Raw genomic sequence first — 25054 nt, 5'->3', positions numbered from 1 at the left:
ACGGAAAGCTTTTAATTGTCACAAATAGCAGGCCAACAATCAACAATCAATAACCAGAGAATACCTGCTGAGCTTCACAGAGAGCTTACATTTGAAACCTGCTTCAATGAAGATAGTCTTTTCATCTCTTGGTTGATCTTCACTCCAAACACAACATAGGCTGTCCCCTGGACGGGCTCCCCGTACAGGTAACTAAAATGCAGTCACAACAATCACTGAGCAGAAAGAAGTCATCTTTTCCCCTCACAATTAGTCAATAAGATGTTTCACGTAAACCTGTTTGTTTGTGCACATTTGTGCACGAGACCAACCTGGCAGAGATCTCTACATCCAGTTCTTTGTCATCCAAGCTGATGAAGGACTTTCTGGGTGTCAGCGTAACATTAAATGCAGGAAGAACTACAGACAGAAAGAAAGAAATGTCACTGCTGTTATAAAATTTTGCATTAAAAAAAAGAGGGGGGGTAAGAAACACATAACTTCACTTACTGTATTTCTTCACCTCAAACTGGGAGGTGAATGTGTTCTGCTGCCAGTGGTCAAATTTTGCAGTCACTATCCATGTTCCTTCACTATAAAACATTCAGACGTTTTTATAGAAAGCTCAGGAAACAAAGACAACAAAGGTGCAATCTTTTAGCTGCCATGTGTTTCATCAAACAAACTGAAAATATTGATGGAAAAATTATTATTCAGTTTGATCAAAACAGACGAAAGAAAAAGCCTGATCTCAGAGGTGTTTCACCCACATCCCACTAATCTGCTCCTTTAATTACATATGAAATGTATTGCAAACATCTAATTGAGAAAAAACAGAAATAAAAACCCAAGAGCCACAACTGGGTATGGTATGATGCGGGGGCCGTCTCTGTCCTGCACTTTTATAGATACTTCCTAATTCAACATTTTGAAGAGAGTGACTTGTCTGAGTACTGTTGCGCTGCTCTACAAATGTAAAGGTATAATTGCACAGGATTATTTCCAAAACCTTTTGCTCTTTAAAATCTTTAACATTAACTCAGTGTGTCTCTGCGTGCGTACATATATTACGCAACCTAGACTAGGCTGTTGGTTGGCGCAAAACAAACACGTTTGTAACTCCAGAGGTTCCAAATTAAATTTGGGTAAATTCAAAAATGGGGATTTCCTAAAACTCAGCTGCTCCAACATTTTAAGGTGAGATGACTGACAGCCCACAGTATCTAATATTTTGTGATTTTCAAACTGATCTTCAAACACATATTGAAATGGTATGAATAAACCAAATAACGACGACGATGACGATATGACGATGTGTTTTTGCTTATTGTGATTTTATATGTTTTTTGTTATATATGTGGTGCCTGGAGTCTCTAGTTTGTCCAAGACAAATTTCTCTCAAGAGAGACAATAAAGATTATCCTTATCCTTATCCTTAAATAAAGTTGGTCTTACCTGACCATTTCAGACAGCTGAAACGAATCGGCGATGACACCACCTGTAGCTCTTCTCCTGGTCAGTTGCTTAACCACCACGCCGTCTGGATTCTAAAGCACAGAATTTAAGTTAACAAATAAAAAAAAAAAATTGTGTGCCAGTTGTTTACCCGGTAAACTTTACCTGGATGTCTACAGTGATGGAGTTATCAAAGGCCTTGAATAATGGAGAGGACACAAATGTTCTGAATCGAACTGGCAAAGAGATCAAGCAGGGAAAAGAAATTGAAAAGTGCTCATTATTTAAGAACCGGCAAGAATGAAAAACCTATGACAATGAGCGTGCTTGAAAATCTGCTTCTACTACTGTGGTTATTCTGTGTTCTCACCAATGTCCCCAGGGTTGTAGATGGGCTTGTCTGTCTGGATGAAAATGTACCCAGAGTGGAAGGACACCATCATCACTCTTTCTTCTGAGTGGAAACCCCCAAAGTTCACTTTCAGGTAGATAAACTTGTTCTTTTTCTCGTCACGATTTAAAAGATCAGATGCAAGCTGGAATAAGAGGATATTGAAATACATGGTGAGGAAAATTCTCAGGAAGTCATATTATGGAGAAAGCTTGGAGACAGTTTTTTACAAGACAATATCTGACATTTTGATATCTTTTGTCTATGTGTGTCTGAGATCACAAAATCAATATAACTTTTTTTTTTATACGGGCCTGCTGCTTCACCTGTATAGCTTTGAGAGTGTGGTAGTCATTTTCTTGACTGAGTGTGACAGAATCCTGGAGGAGCGTGGTGGCTTTGTTGAAATCCTGGATGGTGATGGAGACAGTGATGGGCGTAGACACACTGTCAGCCTGTAGATAGATGTTCTCCTGACTGTCTGTCCTCAGCAGGTCTGGAGCCAGCAAGGTGAATCTTCAAGAAATACAATTGTATGAAGCAGGAAAGGACTTCCTGTTACAACCAAAAACGTAATAACGGCCAATAACGTAATAACTGCCAATAATGTAATAATTTTGGCCATTTCAAATGTAATAAAGCCAATAGTGTAATAATGTGCCAATAATGTAATAAAACTTTTGAGCCAATAACGTAATAACTTTTTGCCGATAATGTAATAAGGCATTACATTATTGGCTGGTTATTACGTTATTGGCCTGGTATTAAAAAAAACCTTTCATAATGTAATGCCTTATTACATTATCGGCAAAAGGTTATTACGTTATTGACTCAAAAGTTTTATTACGTTATTGGCACATTATTACACTATTGGCTTTATTACATTTGAAATGGCCAAAATTATTACATTATTGGCAGTTATTGCGTTATTGGCCGTTATTACATTTTTGGTTGTAACACTTCCCTTTTGTTTGCTTGCTTGCTCTCTACCTATTGCACTTTTGCAATCAAGAGTCCATTATGAAGACTTTCTTAAAAGCATTACCCAAGTGAGCTGTGACATACAGTATAAATGATAACAAAGATGTTTCTCAGACTTTAAGTGTAAATACATATTAATCCATGATTTTATTTGAAAGATCTATCAGTGTAAGTACATATAGATCAATAGTATTTTATTTAATTGAAGACTAGGATGCAATAACATTCCAGTTACTGTAAACTGTATTAAACTGTATGTACCTGCCCATCTGCGGTAACTATCTGAAGGATAATTTAGTTCCATAGACATTTCATTAACAGTACCTTGGTGAAGAGCTAACTTTGTCCTTTGGCTCCAATATGCTGAAAACGAACATGACAAGTTTTAGTGGCACCGCACTGCAATGTATGGTAGAGAAAATATAAGCATTTGATATCTTAGCATAGTTTTAGGTGTGGCATATAGAGATTTAAAAATCTAAAGCTAACCAAAAAAACTTTAGATAATTATGGTTTCCTGGAGAAAGTTTATCTACCACAAATACAAAATTTAAGAGTAAAAGGGGATTAAACATCCTGAAATGCACACATTTACAGATATACTTTTAGTACTTATTTATTTATTGCATAGGGCACTGTATAAGTTGATTACTTACTCGTGGAGGTCCCAGTATCTCTCAATAGGAGAAAATCTGGGGATTAGATGCAGAAATTTTAAATGAAGATGTCAGAGGCAAAAGGTTTTCACCATCACTACAGCTTTATGTCTGTGCAAACACACACATACGTACCTGTCATGCAGGGAGGGCCTGTAATGAGTACAGATTGATTAGTTAACAAAATTATGGACATATGTTGGTGTAATGATTCAGTAAAAACCAGATAATTAAAGAATACCTTCTAGGTATGTCAAATCGGCGATTGAAGCTGCAAAAGAGCATGACAAAAAAATAAAAAATGATTTGTATCATCTCTAATGAACCATATATTGTTTTCTTGTTGTCCCAGTGGGATATTATTCACAACTCTACAGAACCAAAAAAAAATCTAATTCTACCTCATTAAACACTTCAGACAACAACAAGAAGACGGGATCCGTTTCTGATTGGTTTCTGGTGTATTAAAGGGTTACACATCGTGCTTTTTCTGACTTTCAAAGGTTCAAAATGGCGTGAAAATCTTCATATAAGTCAAAAGATACATCCTTTACAAAGTCTCTATCACCTTGGCATGAGACTGGCTGTAACATGTCTAGATGTCTAAGGAAGGCAACCAGTAACAGCGGAGCAGTGGAAGAGCAGACAGACAAAACAGGGTGCTTGCTCCAGCAGCATAGATTTAGACTTTACAAATTTAACAAACCCAGACAATTTTTGAGTTACAGTCAAGGCAATATGACTTATTGTTGTATTAAATAATATGAACAAGGAAGAGAATTGCATAATATGGGACCTTTAGGCCATAAATAAACAAGATGAGTTTTGATTTCATTAGTGACAAAGCACTGCAAAGTATAACAAGGATGATATGAACATTAACATGATATACAGTATTTACAGTATTTCATCAGTTATCCTACAACTGAACTTAAAACATTAGAATACTCTTTTTTTTTATTCCACAAACCTGCCCTATGACTTGAACATTTTTGGTAGAGAAAAGGAAGTAGAAATTTAAAAAAAAAGCAAAATAATCAGAATATCTTTGAACATATTTATTGAATTGTAAATATCATTTTGATCATTTATTCAATGAGGTCCCATTTTCCATCATTGGTAACAAATTTGTGAATCAAATCCTGAAATATTAAGTGAATCTTTCAAAGGCAAAAGGTTGTGTCTGTAAACACAGTTGTCATTTCTTTGAACACATACCTTTCACGCCAGGGTTGCCTGTAATGAGCACAGCTTGATTAGTTAACATAAATTCAAAGACATGTCATAATTTTCAGTAGAACTGAGAGAATAAAAAATTACCTCCTTATACCATCAAACTGCCCTCTTGAACTGCAGAAAAGAAGGAGAAAAACAATATTGTGTAGCATCCAACGAACCATGTTGTCTTCATGCCTTCCCAGTGGACGGTGGCCACAGGGGAGACGGTCAGAAATAATAAATAAAGAGGCATAACCGTCAAAGTCTACCACAGCAAACACTACAAACACCAAGAAGGGGAGGGGACCCGTTTCTAATCAATAGGGAACAGTCACAAAACAAACTAGACTTAGTGGCCAATCACCAAAGTGGCCTTTGATCAGAGACAAAGGTTCAGCACAACACTGTGGAAAAGTGTCATTTCATCCATGACAGAAGAACAGTTATCATTGAACAGTCATCATGTAAAATACAGTGTTACGTCTTAAGGGAAGCAAAAAAAAAAGAAATACTCAAAACTGCTCAATTATGAACATAAAAACATTCCCTTGGTTCCATCCAGGATCCTCTTTGGAAATTTTAAAATTTGTCAATCATGTCAGAACTTAACCAATAAGAGGGCAGTGCTTATTTATTTATTAAGTGTATTTGTGTCAGGGACAATGTACAAAATGACATTATTCTCAGAGATGAGAAAAGATGCTTTGTACTGGATTTAGCTTACTAACTACTTTCTTAATGCAGCAGCTGCATTAGCTATAAAAAAAACTACATCAATTTAAAGAAAAATATTATAACACTTCAGTATATACAATAACAGATTTGAAATCAACTAAAAAGACAAAAATATGCAACCTGTACAGATAAAGCCCACAGCACATCCTCAGGAGTGACTGTTTATTTAAGTGGCCATTTACTTGCGTTGAGCGTACAATTTCATCATCGTGGATAAATGCACGCAGATGTGGAAAAATTTACAGATCTTTGACACGTTTCGTTCCTCCTGGGAAATAACTAAATTAAAAGCGTGTCTAATACGTACCAATGTGCCTTCAGTAAGTGACAGAGGAAAACAATGATCCAATGAAAACGAAGTGTGTTTATTTTCAGATGATATTCAAAAGGAGCCTGGACAGATTAGTTGTGGAACAAAAGGTCATAAATCATTGCTTCATAGTCATGTTTCAAACTATTTCACCTCAATTATCACAAAAGTCTTCAGTGTTTCTATCAGAAAACGGTGACTCAAACGTTATTTTTGTACAAACCATTTGTTTTATTGAGTTAAATATTCAATTGAATTCTTTGGGTTATTTTAGGGAACGGTAGCCACAAACGCCTGTACCGGAGACATCTATGCATCTACTAAAACATGCATGAGATCTTCTGTGGGTAGTCGTGGCCAGTAAAGCACAGTAAACACAGCCTGCTCAGTGCTTCATACAGCATTTTACATTTAATTTTCCAAAACCACCTTATTAGCTGTTGCCATGTAGCCACGCAAAACATAAAAATCTAACGATTCAAAATTGTATTATGTCAAACAGGTAAAACTTCAAACATCCTGAAACATAGTCTGCAGACAGATGACTCGGCTTAAAATTTACTTTAGAGAGGTTATTCTTCCACTGCAACTTTTTTTTTTTTGATAAATAGAAATTAAAGCACTGCAGCTGATGTCTGTCATTGTAGTTTTTTTTTTAGTCCCATCACTATATTCCTTTATGAACTTTCTTTGGAAAAAGATACTGCCCAATTTAGCAGATTATTCAGTTTCACTGTCCAGGATCTGAATCTGAATCACTGTAGTCTGCTACCAAAGATATGACTCCTCCAGAACATTTGTCCTGTTCCTCTTCCTTCCCAACGTCCACAGAATTCATGCCTCTTTTGTGGATTTCCCCTTTGGTTACAACGTTCAGTTCATTCAAATCACTGCCATTTCTCTCTGCTACTTTCTTTCCTCCCTGTGACGACACCACACAGGAAGTGTGCTCTGTCCTCATCACTCTCAGTCTCTCTTGTTCACATTCGCTGACCTCAGGGTGCGACTTTCTGCGAGTGATGGTGGCACATTGTTCCGTTTTAATTCCAGATCCAGATGTGCGTTTGCAGATTAAAGGGCTACGAGAGGAACCCAGGGCCTTGGCCACAGCTGCTTCTTTGCCCTGTAGGCCGAGCTTCTGCAGAAGGCTGCCTGAAGCCCTTCCTGCTGGTCCTGAGGTGGACGTAAACCACGAACGGGAGGCAATCTCTTTCCTCTTGCTGTGCTGTTTATCGTCATAGGCTGAATAAAAAGACAACACCAATAGTGAGAGAATATTACCAACTTTGCTTTGTTTACATACATCATGTTGATTATTAAATCACTATCAGCTAAGAACACTTTTAAAAGCCATCTTTGAGAGGCACTCTGAATTAACAATGACTTTTTTTTTTCAAATGTCCTTCCTTATGTGGCACTTACAGTCAGGTGCCTGGTAGGTGAGTAGTGCAGCCAGTTTCCTGTCCTCTTCCTTCTCTGGAAGCAGTGGTATAGATAGATTGGTCCTCATCCTTACAGCATCGTCTTTCTCCTCCTCCTCAGCCATAACTTTCTTCTCCATCTGCATTGCAAAAAAAACAGGACATTTAAAAAGACTGTACAACACCATCTAAAACAACATCCAGATTTTTTTTCTTCTGGTAATTTCATTTTCTGCGGTTGTGCAACATGCAATAAAATAGACTGTGCTTTCAAGAATTAATTCAAGTTTGCCATTGTAAACTGCAACCTAGAACAATCAAACAAACAAGTCACACAAAACAAAAGATCTAGCAGCTATGAATGTCAAAGCATATGATTCAAGTTGTTTTGGTACTTAAAAAAAAAAAAAAATCAGCACTATAAATAAAGGAAATTTCTACGTAAAAGAACCGACTCTCACATCTGGATGCAGAGGTTTTTGCTTTAATAGACCACCCATCTGAATAATTGGCTACAGGTCTATTTGGGCATCATTTATACAGTATTTACCAATATAAGAGGTCAAAATCTTACTCTGAACTTCCTGCGGAGGGCGTAATTGAGCTGAAAGTCATCCTTCCAACCCGACTGGTGGTCCTGAATCTCTGACAGAGTGGGCAAAGCCTTTTTAAGCTTTTCCTTGTCTTTTCCCCCATGGTCAAGTTTGAACATGGCATCCGTTTCAAGCTTCTCCTTCTCTGCCCTTTCTGATTTAAGATGAGGTAGGAACAAGAAGGTTAGAAAGGAAAAACATGCATGTAGGTAAAAAGCCTTATTTTTTAAATATCAATTAGTATAATAGTAACAGTAAAAGTAAAATGGTAAAACCAACAAACTGTTTTAAATGTAGATCAGTAAATACAAGCATTTTACCTGTGGTGAGGATCTGTTCATTTTCAGCCATATCCCAGCGTTCCTCTTTCCTGCTTGCGCCACTAACTATAACATAGTCACAAGTGGCTGGATCTGTCTGCATCTCAATGTAGTTGACACACAGGTGGCACTTCATCCTAAACCTAGTTCAAGAGACAAACAGATAATTAATATTAATTTAAAAGGAGGCTTACATCAGAGTTTCTGATGTTTGGTAAGATACTTTGACTGCCACACTTATGGTTTCAATTTCTTATTATCACAATGATGCTTCTTCATTTACCTATAGATTGGCGTGGTGTAGTAGTTCCCCACTTTCTTTTTCTCAGCATTGTAACGAACCCCTATAAAAACAGATTATTTTTGTTGAAAAATAAAAATATATTGCCTGAGAATTAATACAAATGTTTTCTCAGCTTACCCATGCCAATATGATTCTGACAGCCATCACACCAGATGTTGTAGGGCATTTCAAACCTTAATGGACAAAAATACCGTCAATACATATTCAACTTCTCTTGAATATCATTTAAACTTTTCTTGCTAATCTTATATATACTATGAGTAACAATACTGAAATAAGCCTATTGCCACTCATTGTAATCTAACAAGACAGTTGTTTGTGGTTGTGAAAACTTGTACATTAAGTACATTTTCATAGTAGCATATTTGTTAACACACTTACAGCATAATAGCATACTTTTGCCCAGTATCTGTTTGAATAAATATGATGTTTGAAAGCGATACCCGTCAAAACAAATAAGTTGAACATATGAATAAATATAGATGTGATAAGTTCTGGAAAGAAATTAATGAATGAATGAATAAAAAAGGTAATGCCTATTCTCCAACCAGCGTTAATGCATCACTTATGAGCACACTAACCTGATAATGAGAATGCCCTGGGACAGCTTCCTGGCCCTCTCCCGCAAAGCATGAGTTTTGTGGTAGCCATTGAGGGATCCATGCTAAAGATGACAGAATAACAGAAAAGTCAGCCAGCAGCTGCACATAAAAGATGCACTAAATACTTTACATGCAAAAAATGTGAACAACCTTGGCCGGGTCAAAATCTGGAGGGTAGTATTTATTTGTTCCTTTTCTTTCACCCTTTTAGGAAAAACACAACAACAAACACTTTGTTAATAAATGATGAATTGTGTGTATAGAAACATAACTTGGTGCAATAACTTGCAAACACGCAAAACAGCTTACCATAGTGACGACTGGACCAACACACCAAAAGTGGATTCACTGTTTTGTTTTTTCCCACACACACAAAAAACAAACACTACAAACAAAACAAAAAAGTAATTTTATGTTAGTGACATCTCAGATTTAAGGTAATTTAGCGTAAGTCACTGCACATTTAACAGGAATAGTTAACAATTATTACATAATTCTGAGCACATGTAAAAATAGCATCGACACATTTTAACAGTAAAGTAAACACAGAGGGCTGCAGCTTCAACTATTACTGTTTATCATTGTATGTTAGCATTCAATATGAGCAACAGATAACTTGCGTGGTAACGTGAGCAGTAACACGAGTCGCATGTAATAACTACAAACAAAATCAAGATTAAATACGCTACAACATGCTCCAGTCCCACGTTAATAGTTGAGCATTAACCTTTAAAACTCTCACAAGAGCTGTTTTTTTGCAGCGCTGACCAACACTCGCCAGCGGACCGACGCTGATGACGTATTTCCGTCTGTGACAGGAAATGACGTTTCAGAGTTAACAAAAAATGTAATACCACTGTCAACATAGACATATATACATGTATATATGTCTATGACTGTCAACCTCATAAAATAAATGTTTACGGATATCTGAATGTATTGCCTTCCTTTTACCCCCCCTGATTTTTTTTTTTACAACTCGAGTACTGACTATATAGGAAAATATAATAAACTGAAAAGACTTGAATAATGATCAGTAGAGGGCAGCAATACGCCGTTGATGCGTCTAGTCTGCCTAACCCAAAGAAGAAGAAGTTCCTCGTTTAGGGGGAAATGCCGGCGCCCAGACGGACAACACGTGTCGAGTTCATTCAGCTTTTACATGTTTGTTCAATCTAGCTACGATGGAAACCACTACAAAACCAGTCAAGCGTTTCGTCTGCTCGTTCCCTGGCTGCCCGGCGGCCTATAATAAGCAGTGGAAACTGGACTCTCACGTATGTAAACACACGGGGGTCAGACCGCACCGGTGCGAGCAGCAGGGCTGCGGCAAGTCCTTCTGCACCGCGTCTCACCTGCAGAGACACCGGCTCACGCACAGCGGGGAGAAGCCCTTCGCCTGCACCGTGGACGGCTGCTCGGAGTCCTTCACCACCAACGCCAACCGGGCTCGACACGTCCTTCGGCTTCACGAGCAGAAGAAATACGCCTGCAAAGTCGAGGGCTGCGGCCTCGAGTTCAGGAAGAACAAGCAGCTCAAGTCCCACATGTGTGACATGCACACTCAGCTGCCCACGCACTGCTGCACGTACCAGGGCTGTCAGATGAGATTCACCTGCCCCAGTAAACTCAAGAGACACGAGAAGGTGCACCAAGGGTACCCTTGCCAAGAGGAGGGCTGCACCTTCACGGGGAGCAGGTGGACGGATCTGCAGAAGCACAAAAAGGAGCAGCACAGGGTCCTTTGGAGGTGTGAGCACTGCAGCAAGGTGTTCAGGGATTCCTGGTTCCTAAAGCAGCATCAGCACGTCCACGCCGACACCAGAGTGGTCTTCAGGTAGGGATGCAAATTATCGATTATATTGACAGTTGATAATCGATCGATCATCGATTAGTTGATAAGCGGCGTTTTTCCCCCATCTGAGATACAAACATAATTTTTTTTGCTTATATAAAATACAAAGGACATTTTAATGTATTCCTTAATCAAATATTTATTTGATACAAAAGTAACAAAAAGACATTTTTGTACCACAAGGAATATAATATAAAGTGCACTTCAAGGCTATTAGTTACGACGGAGTATTAGGGCCAAACTAAGACAAAAAAAAAAATGGAAATTACGAGAATAAAGTCGTAATATTACGAGAATAAAGTCGTAAAATTAAGAGAATAAAGTCGTAATGTTGCGAGAATAAAGTCGTAATAGAATAAAGTCGTAATATTACGAGAATAAAGTCGTAAAATTACGAGAATAAAGTCGTAAAGTTGCGAGAATAAAGTCGTAATATTATGAGAATAAAGTCGTAACATAACGAGAATAAAGTCGTAATGTTGCGAGAATAAAGTCGTAATATTATGAGAATATAATTTATGAGAACTCTAACAGGAAGAGCTTCTTCTCCCTGTGTTAAAATGAGGAATATTGAGCATCTTGTGAAGTTATATTTATATATTTATAATATATTACGACTTTATTCTCGTAATATTATGACTTTATTCTCGTAATTTTACGACTTTATTCTCATTACATTATGACTTTATTCTCGTAATTTCCTTTTTTTGTTTTTTTGTTTGGCCCTAATTAGTAGTAGCAGCAGCCATAATAGTGTAATTTGTGTCAAGCAAATTTTAAGTTCTAGTTACGTTTTAAGTTAGAGTTTTGGCAGTGTTCAAAATAAAATTATGAGACCTGCTGTATTGGAGCACATTTTCTTTTAGTTAAAACTGTAGCGGGGACAGATGTTTAGAGAAACCTATGTATGTACCGAGTGAAGGCTGATTTATGGTCCCGCGTTACAACAACGCAGAGCCTACGCCGTAGGCTACGTAGGCTACGGCGGCGGCTCTGCGTCGATTTAAGGCGGAACCATAATTCAGGCTTTAGGGGAGCATATCGGAGAACAACCAGAAGAATATAGAGTGGATTAAAAATAAAAGTTAAGCACAGAGCTACATGTGTCTCCTGTCTGGGCCATTGCAGACTCATTGCCTGAGCATGTTACTAAAACCAAACATATCCGTCTCTTTCTTCTAACTTTATGTGCGTGGCGCAGGGCGTTGTGTCGCATTAAATGTGGTCCGGGCGTAATACCAGCTGGTGAAATTAAACAAAAAAAATAAATAAATAAATAGATTAATTGTAATCGTTAATTTTAATCAGGTTTTTTCATAACATTGTGTCAAGCAAATTTTAAGTTCTAGTTACGTTTTAAGTTAGAGTTTTGGCAGTGTTCAAAATAAAATTATTTCGTAATTATATATTACGAAAATCGATTAATTGTTAACATCCCTATCTTCAGGTGCCCCAGGGACGACTGTGACCGGTCCTTCACCACCCTTTTTGGACTGCAGAGCCACATAACATCCTTCCATGAAGAATTGCACCCTTTTGCCTGCACCCGGCCCGGCTGTGGGAAGACCTTTGCCATGAGACAGAGCCTCCGGCGTCACAGTGTCGTCCATGACCCAGAGAGAAAGAAGCTGGAGAGAAGTAAACCTAAAAGATCTCTTGCTTCCAGATTAAGTGGTTACAAAGAAACAAAGACTGTGATCAACAAGAAGCACCGGGAACCCGAAGCACACAGAGGATCCTCTCTGCCTGGACCTGTGTCGTTGGTTTCTCTCCTGCAGGATACGTCCCTGCTGTGCAGCGCTGCTGAGAGTGCTCATGGACTGAGTAATGCTCTCGCTGCACCTTTAACGACATAGACTTCATTGAAAGAGTTCAATGGAGTATTGTAAAGGCGCTAAGCACGTACAGAGTGTGTTGCTTGATTTGTGCTTAGACACAAACTGGAGCTTAAGATGAAATTACCATCTGAATTAATTTTGTGGTATCTACTGTCTATATCAGGGGTAGGGAACGCTGGTCCTAGAGATCCGTAGTCCTGCATGTTTTGGACATCTCGCTGCATCAACACACCTGATTGTAATTAATGATCGTCACCAGCTTCTCATTCAGGTCTGCACAAGTGTGTTAGTGACGCAGTCCTCTGTATCAGGGTGTAAAGAAGCAGGGAAACTATATGTTTTGGAAGAAATTATTTGTAATGAATGTACAAAGTATGTTAAGACCTATGAAACTTGAACATTTTCAGTTTATCCAGAGCTTTTAAATTCTCAACTTGGTTTATTCTTTTCAGTTTTAAGGTGGCTGAAGGATTTCCCAGCTGACAAGATAGAAAGCAGAGTGCACCTTTTACATGTCTTTTTCCATTTGTGTTTCAGAGATATGTATTTCGTTTGTACTGTTATATTTGATAAGAAAATGTGAGTTTTTTGTTTTCTTTTTGCCCAAAAGTAAAAAACAAAACTGGTATATATTGTCTTGACTTGAGTCTTTTAAACCTCCAATCCCACTGTCACGTTGGCATGATCAAATCAGATGACTGGTTCTGCATGGTGTACGTTATTAGTAATATGCAGTAGTTACATAGAAAATTAGATGAAAAGTACTAAACACCTTTTTTCTGATTTAAAAAAAAAAAAAAATACATTCTTACTTAAATTCCCTTAATTGAATATTCGACATGACATGAAGTAAAACTAAAGTAAAAAGCTGAGGGCCTCTGAAGGTTACAATGAGAGCTACAGCTTACCAAATATGTCAAAACTTATTGCAGGACCAATAATGCCAGTGTGTGTAAAATCAGATGCATGAACAAGAATAGCTTTTCCTGTAATTGTGTCAGAGCTTTTTATTAGCCTCATTCAATAACTCTGGGAAATTAGACCAAGAAGTATCTGCAGTAAATCCCACAATGGTTTGAAAGCAGACAGTTATCCATAAGTCATGAGTAGTATGTTTCTTTACAGGTTTTAGTTAAAACAATCAGGGTTTTACATATTTAACCACATTAAAAACATGTCATTTAGTACTACCATATTTCATTGTGGTCTGTAGCCGACGTCTCAACCACAGTAACCTGTTCAGCCACAGAGTTGATGTGTGTCTAATTATAAATAAATTGTAATGAAAGCCTGCACATTTTTGTGTCTTGATGACACATGGTCGAGCATCTTAAGCTCTGACATGCTGATTTAAAATGTAAACAGGTGCTCCTTCATGCAAGTTTGAGATTCCAACTCTAAAGCCTCTGAGAATATTTCCAGTTAGACGTCGGCTGCTCCCTACATTCTTGCCATGTTTGGCTCAGACGAGCCTTATATGGACTGACTCTCTGACCAGCTCACACAAGAATGCACAGCATGCTTTCTTCAATTAGTATTCACAGAATCTGAATGTCTGAATGTGAGGTATCCTGGAATCATGTCATGTATCCAGAGCCTCCATGGCCTGATGACACATGAAGTGGAGCATTTTGGAGCTGATCTGTCCAGATGACTGCTGCATGACACTTGCTTACAGTAAAACTGCAGGCTGAAGTGCAGCTTGAATAAATTCCACTGATATTTAATATAGAGCTGCATATCTTTAACCTTTATCATTAATTTATCACTGAATATTTTTATGTTGAGTTTAATTTTTCCCTTAGTGTATAATTGTTTTTTTTTTTGCCTTAACTCACTTAACTGTTACACATTTGTCCCAGTTTTGAGTCAAGCCTTCGGCAGCACAATAGTAGCGACAAACACACCTTACCTTTACATAGAATAGAAAAGCTGATTTGAAATACTCACTCTTAATAGCTCTCAATTGTAGAATTGTAGTATTATTTGACAAAGTTAAGTTACAGCCTAGAGAGAAAACCTGATGGACATCAGTGAATCCATTCAGTTTTTGTTTGGTTAAGACCAGTTAATCAAAGCAGGGGGTGGGTTGTTATGATGGATTGACACGCAAGAAACAACACAACATCATGAAGATAAATGATCATCAGCGTGCCTGGTTCATGAGACAATAAGTGATGTGAACATTCAGGACTGAAGAAGGAAGGAAAACTAAAGACTCTTCACTTGAAGTGTACAAAAACATTAATTCTAGAAACTGCAAAGACATGACATTATAAAATATAATAATTTGGCCACTGGTCGGTGACTGGTCAGCAGTTTGTGTCTCACCTGTTTTTCTTCAGGCATGTCAGCTTTGTCCCACAGTCCAAAAACACATACAGGACTGTCTCAGAAAATTAGAATATTGTGATTTTCTGTAATGCAATTACAAAAACAAAAATTTCATACATTCTGAATTCTTTTCAAACCAACTGAAATATTGCAAGACTTTTATTATTTTAATATAGCTGATTATGGTTTACAGCTTAAGAAAACTCAAATATCCTATCTCAAAAAATTAGAATATTCTGGTAATCTTAATCTTAAACTGTAAACCATAATCAGCAATATTAAAATAATAAAAGGCTTGCAATATTTCAGTTGATTTGTAATGAATCCAGAATGTATGACATTTTTTTTTTTTTTTTTTTTTAAATTGCATTACAGAAAATAAAGAACTTTATCACAATATTCTAATTTTCTGAGACAGTCCTGTATGTTAGGTATCGCGATTATTAAAGATAATTATTAAAAAACTGTTGACACAGTTAGAAGGGTCCTGGTTTGAATTCAAACAGGGACTTTCCTGTGTGGAGTTAGTATGTTTACACCATGCTTGTGTGGGTTTTTCTCCAGTTGCTCCATGCCTAACATGCATGTCAGGCTAACTGGTGTGGCCTGCATCTGGCCCGTAGAAAGCTGGGATCAGCTCCAGTGACCCTGTGACCCTGATCTCTGTGTGGGTATGTGATGGACCAGCGACCTTTCCAGGGTGTATCCTGCCATTTACCAGCTGACAGCAAGGGTAGGCTGCTGTGACCCTGACTAAAATTATGGAGTACCTGGGAAATGAATAAATGCATCTCTTAAACGGTCATAGAGGCAACATATCTCATACATATATTTTGTATTGATAAGGGTGGGGGAATCATTACATCAACAACATTCTGCATAGGGTCATGAAGTAACTTGCACAGCCTGTTTATACTGGTAATAATGTAGAAGGGACACATTCGAGTGATGCATTTCTAGGTTAGTATAGAGTGTGACCAGACGTCGCTGGAATGATCACTTTAAAATATTGTCAACATTTTGTGTCTTTTCTATTACAGAAATTGGTGCCACGTTCTTCCCATTCCTGTCTTCTGACCGTGCTGAATTCCAGACGGTTTCCTCAGGCCATAATCCGAAAGGATTGCCTTATCTCTACTGTATTTCTCCCACCACCTCCTTCGCTTTCCCCCTGTCTTTTTAATCTGTCTCCCCTGCCTTCATCGTCGCGTCTCTCTGAGAAATGGAAAGAATGTGTCGGCTCCTTTGCCCTTTTGCATACCTGTTTTCCACGCAGCTTAACAATGAAGTGAGACTTTTTTTGGCACGGATTTTGATTACCCAAGTTAAAACTGAGCTCAATGAAAGCTTGCTGCGAATTCAAATTTGCAGTATGCCCACTACGTTTGCTTTTATGTATTTAGGCAAATTGTTTCGATAAGAAAATAAGGGTGAACATCTCCCCACTCTATACATGCATTCACCACTTCATTAGGTGTACCAGGGGTACAAAAGAAAAAAAAAAGAGTATACATTTGATTTAAATATGAAAACGGGGAATTACAGTCTTATGTCGAGCTATTCTGTGCAGTTAAGTTTTACAGAAGTAAAATAATGTTTTCTCCAAGATACACTACTCATGGTCATAATGAGAAAAGCACCTGAGATCAATAATGGTTCTGTTGTAGACAATGACAGCAGGCACCATCACAGTGTCCTTGAGCAAGACACCGAAACCCACATGGCCTCCGATATTTGTGCATCACTGTAGAAAAAAAACCCTGTTAAATACTGTACAAGAAGGGATTTTATAAAAACACTATGAGAGTTTAAATTGTAAAGCTCTTTCAAACTTAAGGTTAACAGAGCAGTCATGAACAGAGAGTTAATTAAGCGCTTGACTAAAATGTCAAAATGTCGTCTCCGGAGACAGCCAATACCGGGAAACGCAAAAAATGAATTCCATAAATCTGGCAATTTACAGATGAACCTGAATAACATCAACTGCCAAAGAAAAGGAAAAACAATGAGGTGTTTGCCCTGCACCTGGATGGTAGACATGGTCCAAAATATGCACTCTTTTAATCTCCAAATTCCATTGACTGCCTCTTTGGGCCCTATAACCTTTACATAATGCATATTCTACATATTCTACATGTCAGCTACGCTTTGCTAATGAAATCTCTCAATTTATGGAGCAGCTCAAGGCGAGTCACCCATTGTGGAATGTCTGCTGAAACAGACCCCGTTGTGCTTTAATTATGGACATCTTTTTTCTTTTCGTTGGATTAAACTTTACATTTCTTGTTTTGACAAATGATGATAGTGACAAAAAGCAGACTTTAACAGGGACCTGTTTTAAGAGGCATTTTTAAACCATGATGGCTCTGCAAATCTTGGATATGGATTATTTTCGTCTTTGAAAAGTTTCCTTAAGCTCCCTGTCCACCGCATCTGCTGATTCCTTTCATAGGGACCTCGCTGTCCGCTAATGAACAACTTCTGAGAACTCCTTGGGAAACCATATTATTAGGGGTTAGCATCCCCTGGAAAAACATCTGGGGTAAAACTAAACAACAAACCAGCGATTTAAATCAATAACATAATCCCATCAGGACAAATTCTGGGTCAAGCGCCCACCTGTCCTCCCACGCTCCCTGACAGGCTCAGGTGAGTAAGATAGTGAGTTGGCAAGTAATGGGTTAGTGTCTGTCTGCCCCCATACACCTCCTCGTCTCATGTCTTCACCCCCCTTCACCTAAGAGGGCTATATATTGGAGGTCGTGACTCGGCTGCATCTTAGGCATCTCTCCTACCCGCAGATGAACAAACATAAACGTGTCTGGTTCATTTTGTGGGATAGCAAAGACGAAGAGCAGACTCTTAGCCATGAGGTCCCTGTTGAAGCTTGTTGCGATTCTCTTCTGTGTCCAGACGGGAGAGGGCCGCTGGCTGAGAGCTTTGATCGGTAAGTTATGGATAAAGGGCTGCGTTATGACATATATGTCTTGAGAAGTATGTAGATGTACCATTCATTTTGAACATAAATGTAAATATAACTTTCTCTTTCAGGTCAGAAACAGGAAACGGCATCGACACAGACACAGACGTCTCCCGGTGAGGAAGAAAGAAGCATGTATTCGTCTGTAGAGGACGGCCAGACGGAAGCCTCGGGAGTCGGCCCATCCTCTGACCCCATCATGCAAATACCGGCCCGGGCACGTCGCTCGGCTCTCGACTCCCATTGTGAACTGCGGTCCATCCTACTGCAGGTTCGGGACCTGGGGTTAGGCTACGACTCAGACGAGACCATCTTATTTAAGTACTGTAGCGGAACGTGCCCCCACGCTCGCTCCAACCATGACCTGACCCTGCACAACCTGCTGCTCAGCGGAGTGCTCCCCCACGCATCGTCTGGGGAGCTGTGGCACAACGTGCCCTGCTGCAGGCCCACCCACCACGAGGACATGGCCTTCCTTGACAACTCACACCGCTGGCACAAGGTGGAGAAGCTCTCAGCCGCTGGCTGCAGCTGTGTGGGCTGAATAGAGGACCGTGGACAACTTAAGACGGCGAGACGGCAGCGGTGCAAGACCAAAGACTTTTGTGAAGACAAAGCTGTTCTAAAAGATCAAATTTGAGAAATCTGCTTATGCTAAAATTGAAAGCAGTTGTATTCCCTGCCACTCCAATGCAACTCTGACTTCAACTCATGATGAGCTGGATTTACAAAACAGACTTTTGGCAAAAAAAAAAAAAAAAAACTTTTTTTTTTTCTAAAAGAAAAGCATTATTCATGTTAAGTAACTTTATCTTAATCCTTGATTTTCAACCAAGGCACCTGAAAGAGTAGATTCACATGAAAACTGAACTGCTTCTATAACAACCACTTGATTTTTGTAAATAAGCACTGTAAATGTGTGGTTTGACAAACACTCCCTATTTAAGGTCTTTAAATGTAAGACCTTTAACAGTTCAGCGACTTAGACATGGTATTTATGTAAGTTATTTATTTATTTAATGCTTTGTTTGTTTACTGTTTAACTTATTTTGTAATGTGCTTGTTTCTACATTCATTGTGTGTTCAGCCCCATCGTGAAAATAAACTTGCACAGAAAAGGGACATTGGTTGAAGGTTAATATTGGTTAATATGCAACCACAAAATAAAGCATGTAGTCAAACTTTCATCATGTTTATTAAAAGGTTTTGAAGTCAAATTAATCTTTTTTTTTTTTAAACTATATGACAAAGTGGTTAGTGGATTAAAATCAGACTCCAATCAGATTACATCCTCTGATCATCTGTGAATCAATGCCTAATCTGATCACATTTCTCCCCTCTTGTCTTTATAACATTAGTATTTTTGCATCTAAGGAAATAAATCTCTGTCAAATTAACGGCTATAAAGACGGACTGATAACAGACATACAGCTATGAATTTAGCTTTTATCTAATTATATCACGTCTCACAAAATAAAATGCATATTTCTCTTCCGTGGTCATTTAATTATCAAAGTTGGTACAGTGATACGTTCTGGTTTAGTTATTTTTTTAACATTGCACTTCTGACTGACCCAACATGAGCAATGAAACACAAAATCAGTAAAGGAACTTTGGTCATTTTCCATGTGCATCTCATAAATAACCTTATAGCTCAGGTCTGTCCACTTCCCCCAACCCATACCTCATTTAATAAGCCATGTATGGCTGAATACAGAACGGGCTGGAAATGCTCCTATTACTGACAATTTACAGCTTATTCCAGGAGCAAACATCCAATGATCTTTTTTCAAGCAGATGCATAAACTGACTGAGGGAGTAAGATGTTCTTAAGACACCAAGACCTTAATCAGTTTGGTTGAGTAGACGATATCTTACTCGACTAACCGTAGAGCAAGGGTCCCTTAATACGCTATAGTTGCATTTTCATTCCCACTATGTGGCCGACACTTCATCCTCTGTTTCCTTTGGCTCTGTCCCCCACACCTGAACACGGCCCTCCATCGCTGTGAGGAGGGAGGTCTCCGATGGGTGAAAGGACAAAGACTGGACAACTGCTTTCCCTACTGGCAGTTTCAAGGACAAAGACCCCTGGAACAGAGAGAGAAACAACTTGATTTGTTTGTGTCGAGACTTATAATTCGTCCACCATGTATGTGCAGCATTAATGCGCTGGTGGATTTGACATTTAATTCTGTTATTCTGTCATCAAATATAATAAGTTCTGGATGATAGCAAAGCCTTTAGTGCCGGTGGGAGCTTCCCCTGAATGTGAAATGCACACTTACCTCCACCAGGTCCCAGCAGTAAACATGTCCATCTTCGGAGCAACTCAAGACGTGCGTATCCTTGCCGGACAGGCAGCAGTCCAGCTTGTAGCCTTTCATCTTATGTCCTGTATACCTGTTCAATCATAGATCAATGAAATCATCAATATTCATGTTATACAGTAATGTACAGTTTATTGTATACATGCCAACAGAACAGGTGCAAGCAAAATAAAAGAACATGCAGCAGTTAAACATGCTTTTCTTTATCCTGACACTTTCATTTCTGATTCAGCTTCTAACAGAACTGTGTTGATTCACCTTAGTGGGCATTTCTTAGAAATTAATATTCTTGAAAATGTTTGGTGAAAAGCTAAATGTTGTGATGTCCCGCTTTAGAGGGATCGATGCACTAATGGCGCTTTTGCACTAGTACGTCCTCAGCTCGCTTCTACCCGCCATGGCCACGTCTTGCGCTTTTGCACTAGGGGCTGAGGCGGGTAGAGCCGCTCCAAGCAGATACTATTTCTGTAACCATTCTGGCGAGGTTCTATCCGGGCTGAGCCGGGACTATTTCTGACGTCACCACCCTCCGCACCACTGATTGGTCGGGGGGCGGGGCCGTCAGACGTTTTAATCAGGAAGCGGGAGTCAGCGAGAGAGCGACTCGCGGCGATTTTATTATAAAGCGCAAAACGTCTGTTTGGTGATCCAACTCTGAGGTGCAGATGTTCATAAACCTGGTGGCTGTCGAGAGAATTAAAAAGGGATGTAGACGGGCTGTTTTACTCTCAGCCGCTCGCGGCTCCAGCTGATTTCTCATCAGCGCCGACATGAACAAAGCGGTTGCACAATCGAGTACATCACAGCAGCTTCACCCCAACCTGCCCACTTCTCACCAGGCTGTGGAAAAACAAACGGGGACAAAACGGGTGGAGCCGCGACGAGCCGAGCCGAGCTGAGGAGGTAGTAGTGCAAAAACGCCAAAACTGACCAATTCATATACAAATGCTGAAATCAACACAGGTTCAATGTTTTTCAGTGACGTGCGGGCAGGAATCTTTTTTTGAAATTCCTCGTCACCTTTTCTGCCTCTTTCCTGGTGTAATTTTGACAATTGCGGTCCAGTGTGATATTATATTATAACTTCAGCCTATATCCATCCCACATAGTGTAATGATCTGATATTTTTATATAATCATCATACGGACAATAATCAATTTTAAACTTCAGACGGAGACTTTTGAAAGAAGCTTATCCAGCGCAAATGGGTGGATTAAATATAGATGTTTGGGTGTAATTTCAGAATGATTGCAGGTCTAGAGGTAATTTTAGTCCAGTGCAAATAATACATTTGTAATATTGACCTAGAATACCAATTACTCCTTCAAGTACTTCCTTTTACTTTAATTGTTTTGCACTGAGTACAGGAGAAGCTTTACAATTTAATTGTACAATGTATAATAGAATAAATTCAATTCAACAATCCCCACAAATCGATTTCAGACCTTAGATCATTCTAGATGAGGGTCTGATCTATCAGTCTAAATTCCTCATGGACAAAGAAATCTAACTATTGCCATAAAGAAGAAAAAAAAAGGAAACTTCACTTCCCTCATGATTGTAGACCTTTTTTTATATCTTAAACTTGACTTAAGATTTATGTACGATATAAAAAATAAAACTGAATTAAAAGTAAGAATCTTTTCGTATTTGTTGGCCGTGCCATGAAGAAATAATGGCAGGATGTAACACTACGATGACTACTAAGAACGGCACTCACTCTCCCAGCATTTCCCCGGTGCTCTTGTCCAGAAGTCTGACTGTTGAATCCAAACTGGAGCTCAGGGTGCACTGGCCGTCCTGACTGAAGCACACACAGGTGATGGGACCTGGAGCACACACACACACACACAACTTACAAGGGTCGGAATTTCTGGCATCACTCCTTCAAACTACCACAACAAGCAGTCTAATTGCAGATAATGTATGAAATTAGAGGTTACTTTTATGAATGCTGAAATGATGTCAAAGAAAGAAAAAAACTAACTGCTGATGAAGTCTACATGCAGCTGTCCCATTCTAAGGTCGTAGCGCCTCACCCTGCCGTCCACAGACCTAAAGGAAAGAACAACAAAATCTCTACATTAAACTGGTGTAGGGCAATAAGAAAAAACAAAACAGGAGGTTTCCCAATCTTAAAACTTGTGATGTCAGAATAAATGGAAGGAAAATAGAAGACTTTGTGATCAATACAGCTCTAGTCTGCAGGTGATTTAGCATTCCTTGCTTGGTGAAATTGTGTTTACTTTTCTCACCCAGTAAGCACCTCATGCTGCACCACCTTGATGCTGCTAACGCTGTCAGTTGCTTCGTCTAAAATCTGAATAGGCTCAAATCTTCTGGATCTTGTGTCCCAGCACCGCACTGTCCCATCTATGGACCCTGGACGGCGAGAGAACGCATGGTAAAACACACACCGCATGAGAAAACATTATTAGAAGTTGTTGAAGGGTAAAGCTACATAATGAATATATGGAAAGAGTAAACACAAAAACCTACATTTGAACATTATTTGACACATAATGTACACTATATCTTTGATAAAAAGTTGAATCCACATATCTGATACTTACCAGACAAGCATACTGTTGCCTCCTCATTAAACTGAACACAATTAACTTTCTGCAAAAATAACATTAAAGCATGATAGTGAGGAAAAAGGTATTAAAACGATATGAAAAGAAACTTAAAACAGAAAACTTGGCAGAGCAGAACTGACCCCAGCGTGCCCTCTGAGTTTGCGTGTGACCTGGCCTGTAGCAACATCCCACAGAATCACGGTCTTGTCAGAGCTGCAGGAACAAATCTGGCTGTTGTCATAAGAACTGTGGAAGCGACAAAAAAAGAAAGGTATGTTATCGATCAGAAACAGCCATCACATCCCTCTCCTTGTATCGACACGAACTCTTTCAGATAAAACAAGCGGTTGAGCAGCAAGTTGAAAAACAGGTGACGTTGTGTCTGTTGGATTTTTCTCATCGAATGATAAACAAAATGCAACACGCCAATGTAACTTCTTTCACTCTGCAGAGAGGATGTAAATGGATGCTTCATGGAAAGGACACATGTCTGAAATACATTATCTCTAAATTCAATAAGGTACTCATAAAAATGAGGATGTGAACATCGCTGTCCACTTGGTGGCATTGTTCATCCATGTTGATGGAGGCAGACTGATTAGGTATTCCTCGAACTCAAAATCTTAAAAGATTTTCTATACAACACTGGCAATAATGGCCTGGTAACGACATTATATGATTGTTTACCATGTAAAGCACATGAGTTGGTCATAAAACGGCTACAAAGCAATGCTGTCCTATTATTTAATGCCTTTATATTAACAAACTCAAAATGTATTTTGACCACCCTTCAAATTCAATGGGTTATGTCACAAAAAGGCGCGGGGACGATGTTCAGAGACAAAGTACCAAGATGTGTTGTTCTGAACATACAAATCCATATTTTGAAATTTTATGATTTGGTTTATTATAAAATAATGCAAATAATGTTTTAAGTTAGATTAAAGTTACTCCCTGTCTGTGTACAACGTTTTTTCTCAGTATATGAGTCAAAATATAATTTGCGTTTTGTTTGTAAATTTGTAATACAAAAAGCTAGAAAAGAGACTAAAAGGAGATGTATATCTGTTGTGGGAGTTAAATTATGGAATTACGCTAATATAGATTTACAAATGTGCAGCTCATTTTCAGTTTAAAAAAAAAAGATTTGTATAGCAAAAAGGTTAATATTTGTTTTTGTTTGCTGCTGTTCTTTGATGTTTATATGTATACATGTATGTATGTGTTTATGTGTATGTATATGTGTATGTATGTATATATATACATATATATATGTATGTGCGTGTATATATATGGGTCAAAGACGTGACGCTTACTTTTTCTGTCCGATGGAACTTTTTACCTAATAATAAACATAAAAATGAATACAAAATATAACATGTATGTCTAATACGTTCCTTCTACATGTGCCCACTCTTATTTTATTTAAACATGTTGGTTATTGGTCATTTTCTGCCATCTGAAGTGTGAAAACATCATGTGGGGTGACTGTCCGGCCTTGACTTCTGTTTAGACAACTGGTTTTAAATCACATTAAAACAATTTAAAAATAATGCTTGCCCTATTGGGCATACTTTCAAACTTGTTTTAGATTTATTGACAAAGTTATGGAACATTTGTACAGACATTTCAATCATAATACACAAACTAATCTTGTCCGAATATGTTCATTGTCTGAATTATCATCTGGGGTGACCATGAAAAAAATACAATTGAGGGACTTTTATATTGACAATCATCTCAAAGAGGATGTTGCATCAGCCAGTTACTCCATGAGGGTCCCAGAGAGAGACCTGCAGGTCAGTAGTCTCTCTCTCCTTTACAAATAAATCCTCTTTCTAACTGCTGCAGTGTATACGTCACATTTTGATATCATGTGGGGTGACCACCCTAAAACTGTAAATAATTCGTTTTATTTGCAAATCTATATTTTGAAGGTAAATTTGTTAGTGATATGTGGTGAGAAGTAGCTAGCTTAGATCATATAGCTAACTGTTAGCCTGTTATATTTGATTAAACTTGAAAGCATCATGTGGGGTGACCACCTGTCATGTGGGGTAACCAACAAATGGCAATTCTGTATCAAATTCAAAATTGAATGTCTATCAGTTTTGGTTCAAATATAAATTATTGGTATAGCATGCATAAGTGGATACACCTTGTACACATTTTA

At 38.5% G+C, this 25054-nt stretch overlaps 5 protein-coding genes across 5 annotated transcripts in view; 2 read left to right on the top strand and 3 right to left on the bottom strand.

Annotated features, from left to right (window-relative positions):
* The window catches only part of LOC133418299 (complement C3-like), a 33700-nt gene extending 28771 nt beyond the window's left edge, over window positions 1-4929 (bottom strand). Inside the window, exons 1-13 of the mRNA XM_061707270.1 lie at window positions 4783-4929; window positions 4681-4698; window positions 3704-3733; window positions 3598-3615; window positions 3463-3498; window positions 3131-3169; window positions 2152-2341; window positions 1805-1970; window positions 1600-1670; window positions 1435-1526; window positions 490-572; window positions 312-399; window positions 90-192 (exon numbers count right to left, since the gene is read on the bottom strand). Coding sequence (XP_061563254.1) covers window positions 90-192; window positions 312-399; window positions 490-572; window positions 1435-1526; window positions 1600-1670; window positions 1805-1970; window positions 2152-2341; window positions 3131-3169; window positions 3463-3498; window positions 3598-3615; window positions 3704-3733; window positions 4681-4698; window positions 4783-4862 — 1014 coding nt within the window. The 5' untranslated portion in view covers window positions 4863-4929. The remainder of the gene's footprint in view (window positions 1-89; window positions 193-311; window positions 400-489; window positions 573-1434; window positions 1527-1599; window positions 1671-1804; window positions 1971-2151; window positions 2342-3130; window positions 3170-3462; window positions 3499-3597; window positions 3616-3703; window positions 3734-4680; window positions 4699-4782) is intronic.
* An 832-nt stretch (window positions 4930-5761) lies between these two features.
* On the bottom strand, window positions 5762-9765 carry yju2b (YJU2 splicing factor homolog B). The gene is made up of 10 exons (XM_061731679.1): window positions 9693-9765; window positions 9275-9313; window positions 9116-9169; window positions 8945-9027; window positions 8481-8536; window positions 8343-8403; window positions 8060-8202; window positions 7721-7893; window positions 7148-7286; window positions 5762-6967 (listed from the first exon to the last, which is right to left on the bottom strand). The coding sequence occupies exons 2-10, from the start codon at window positions 9275-9277 to the stop codon at window positions 6456-6458; spliced, it is 1224 nt and encodes a 407-aa protein (XP_061587663.1). The 5' UTR covers window positions 9278-9313; window positions 9693-9765; the 3' UTR covers window positions 5762-6455.
* Window positions 9766-10067: 302 nt separating this feature from the next.
* LOC133452394 (transcription factor IIIA-like) lies at window positions 10068-13279 on the top strand. The gene is made up of 2 exons (XM_061731668.1): window positions 10068-10802; window positions 12268-13279. The coding sequence occupies exons 1-2, from the start codon at window positions 10150-10152 to the stop codon at window positions 12674-12676; spliced, it is 1062 nt and encodes a 353-aa protein (XP_061587652.1). The 5' UTR covers window positions 10068-10149; the 3' UTR covers window positions 12677-13279.
* A 4581-nt stretch (window positions 13280-17860) lies between these two features.
* Window positions 17861-18516, top strand: LOC133464078 (persephin). Its single transcript, XM_061746348.1, has 2 exons — window positions 17861-17939; window positions 18044-18516. The coding sequence occupies exons 1-2, from the start codon at window positions 17861-17863 to the stop codon at window positions 18514-18516; spliced, it is 552 nt and encodes a 183-aa protein (XP_061602332.1).
* Window positions 18517-19457: 941 nt separating this feature from the next.
* wdr83 (WD repeat domain containing 83) overlaps window positions 19458-25054 on the bottom strand; it is a 7959-nt gene continuing 2362 nt past the window's right edge. Inside the window, exons 4-10 of the mRNA XM_061731657.1 lie at window positions 23022-23127; window positions 22876-22924; window positions 22558-22684; window positions 22290-22357; window positions 22023-22131; window positions 20261-20375; window positions 19458-20063 (exon numbers count right to left, since the gene is read on the bottom strand). Of these exons, the coding sequence (XP_061587641.1) occupies window positions 19908-20063; window positions 20261-20375; window positions 22023-22131; window positions 22290-22357; window positions 22558-22684; window positions 22876-22924; window positions 23022-23127 (730 nt within the window). The 3' untranslated portion in view covers window positions 19458-19907. The remainder of the gene's footprint in view (window positions 20064-20260; window positions 20376-22022; window positions 22132-22289; window positions 22358-22557; window positions 22685-22875; window positions 22925-23021; window positions 23128-25054) is intronic.

Source organism: Cololabis saira, chromosome 1 (genome assembly GCF_033807715.1).
Source record: "Cololabis saira isolate AMF1-May2022 chromosome 1, fColSai1.1, whole genome shotgun sequence".
NCBI classification, from domain to species: domain Eukaryota; kingdom Metazoa; phylum Chordata; class Actinopteri; order Beloniformes; family Belonidae; genus Cololabis; species Cololabis saira.
The sequence above is the reverse complement of the archived record's forward strand: the minus strand, read 5'-3'. Positions and strand labels throughout refer to the sequence as shown.

Bases quoted from the DNA above. Each gene is read 5' to 3' on its own strand.
- yju2b (XM_061731679.1), bottom strand. The intron at 8,404-8,480 runs GTAAGCTGAGAA...CTGTTTTTATAG, and splicing joins TCAGAATCATATTGGCATGG to GGGTTCGTTACAATGCTGAG. The intron at 6,968-7,147 runs GTAAGTGCCACA...CTTTTTATTCAG, and splicing joins CACCTACCAGGCACCTGACT to CCTATGACGATAAACAGCAC.
- LOC133464078 (XM_061746348.1), top strand. From the start codon at position 17,861: ATGAGGTCCCTGTTGAAGCTTGTTGCGATTCTCTTCTGTGTCCAGACG. The intron at 17,940-18,043 runs GTAAGTTATGGA...TTTCTCTTTCAG, and splicing joins CTGGCTGAGAGCTTTGATCG to GTCAGAAACAGGAAACGGCA.
- LOC133452394 (XM_061731668.1), top strand. From the start codon at position 10,150: ATGGAAACCACTACAAAACCAGTCAAGCGTTTCGTCTGCTCGTTCCCT. The intron at 10,803-12,267 runs GTAGGGATGCAA...CCCTATCTTCAG, and splicing joins GACACCAGAGTGGTCTTCAG to GTGCCCCAGGGACGACTGTG.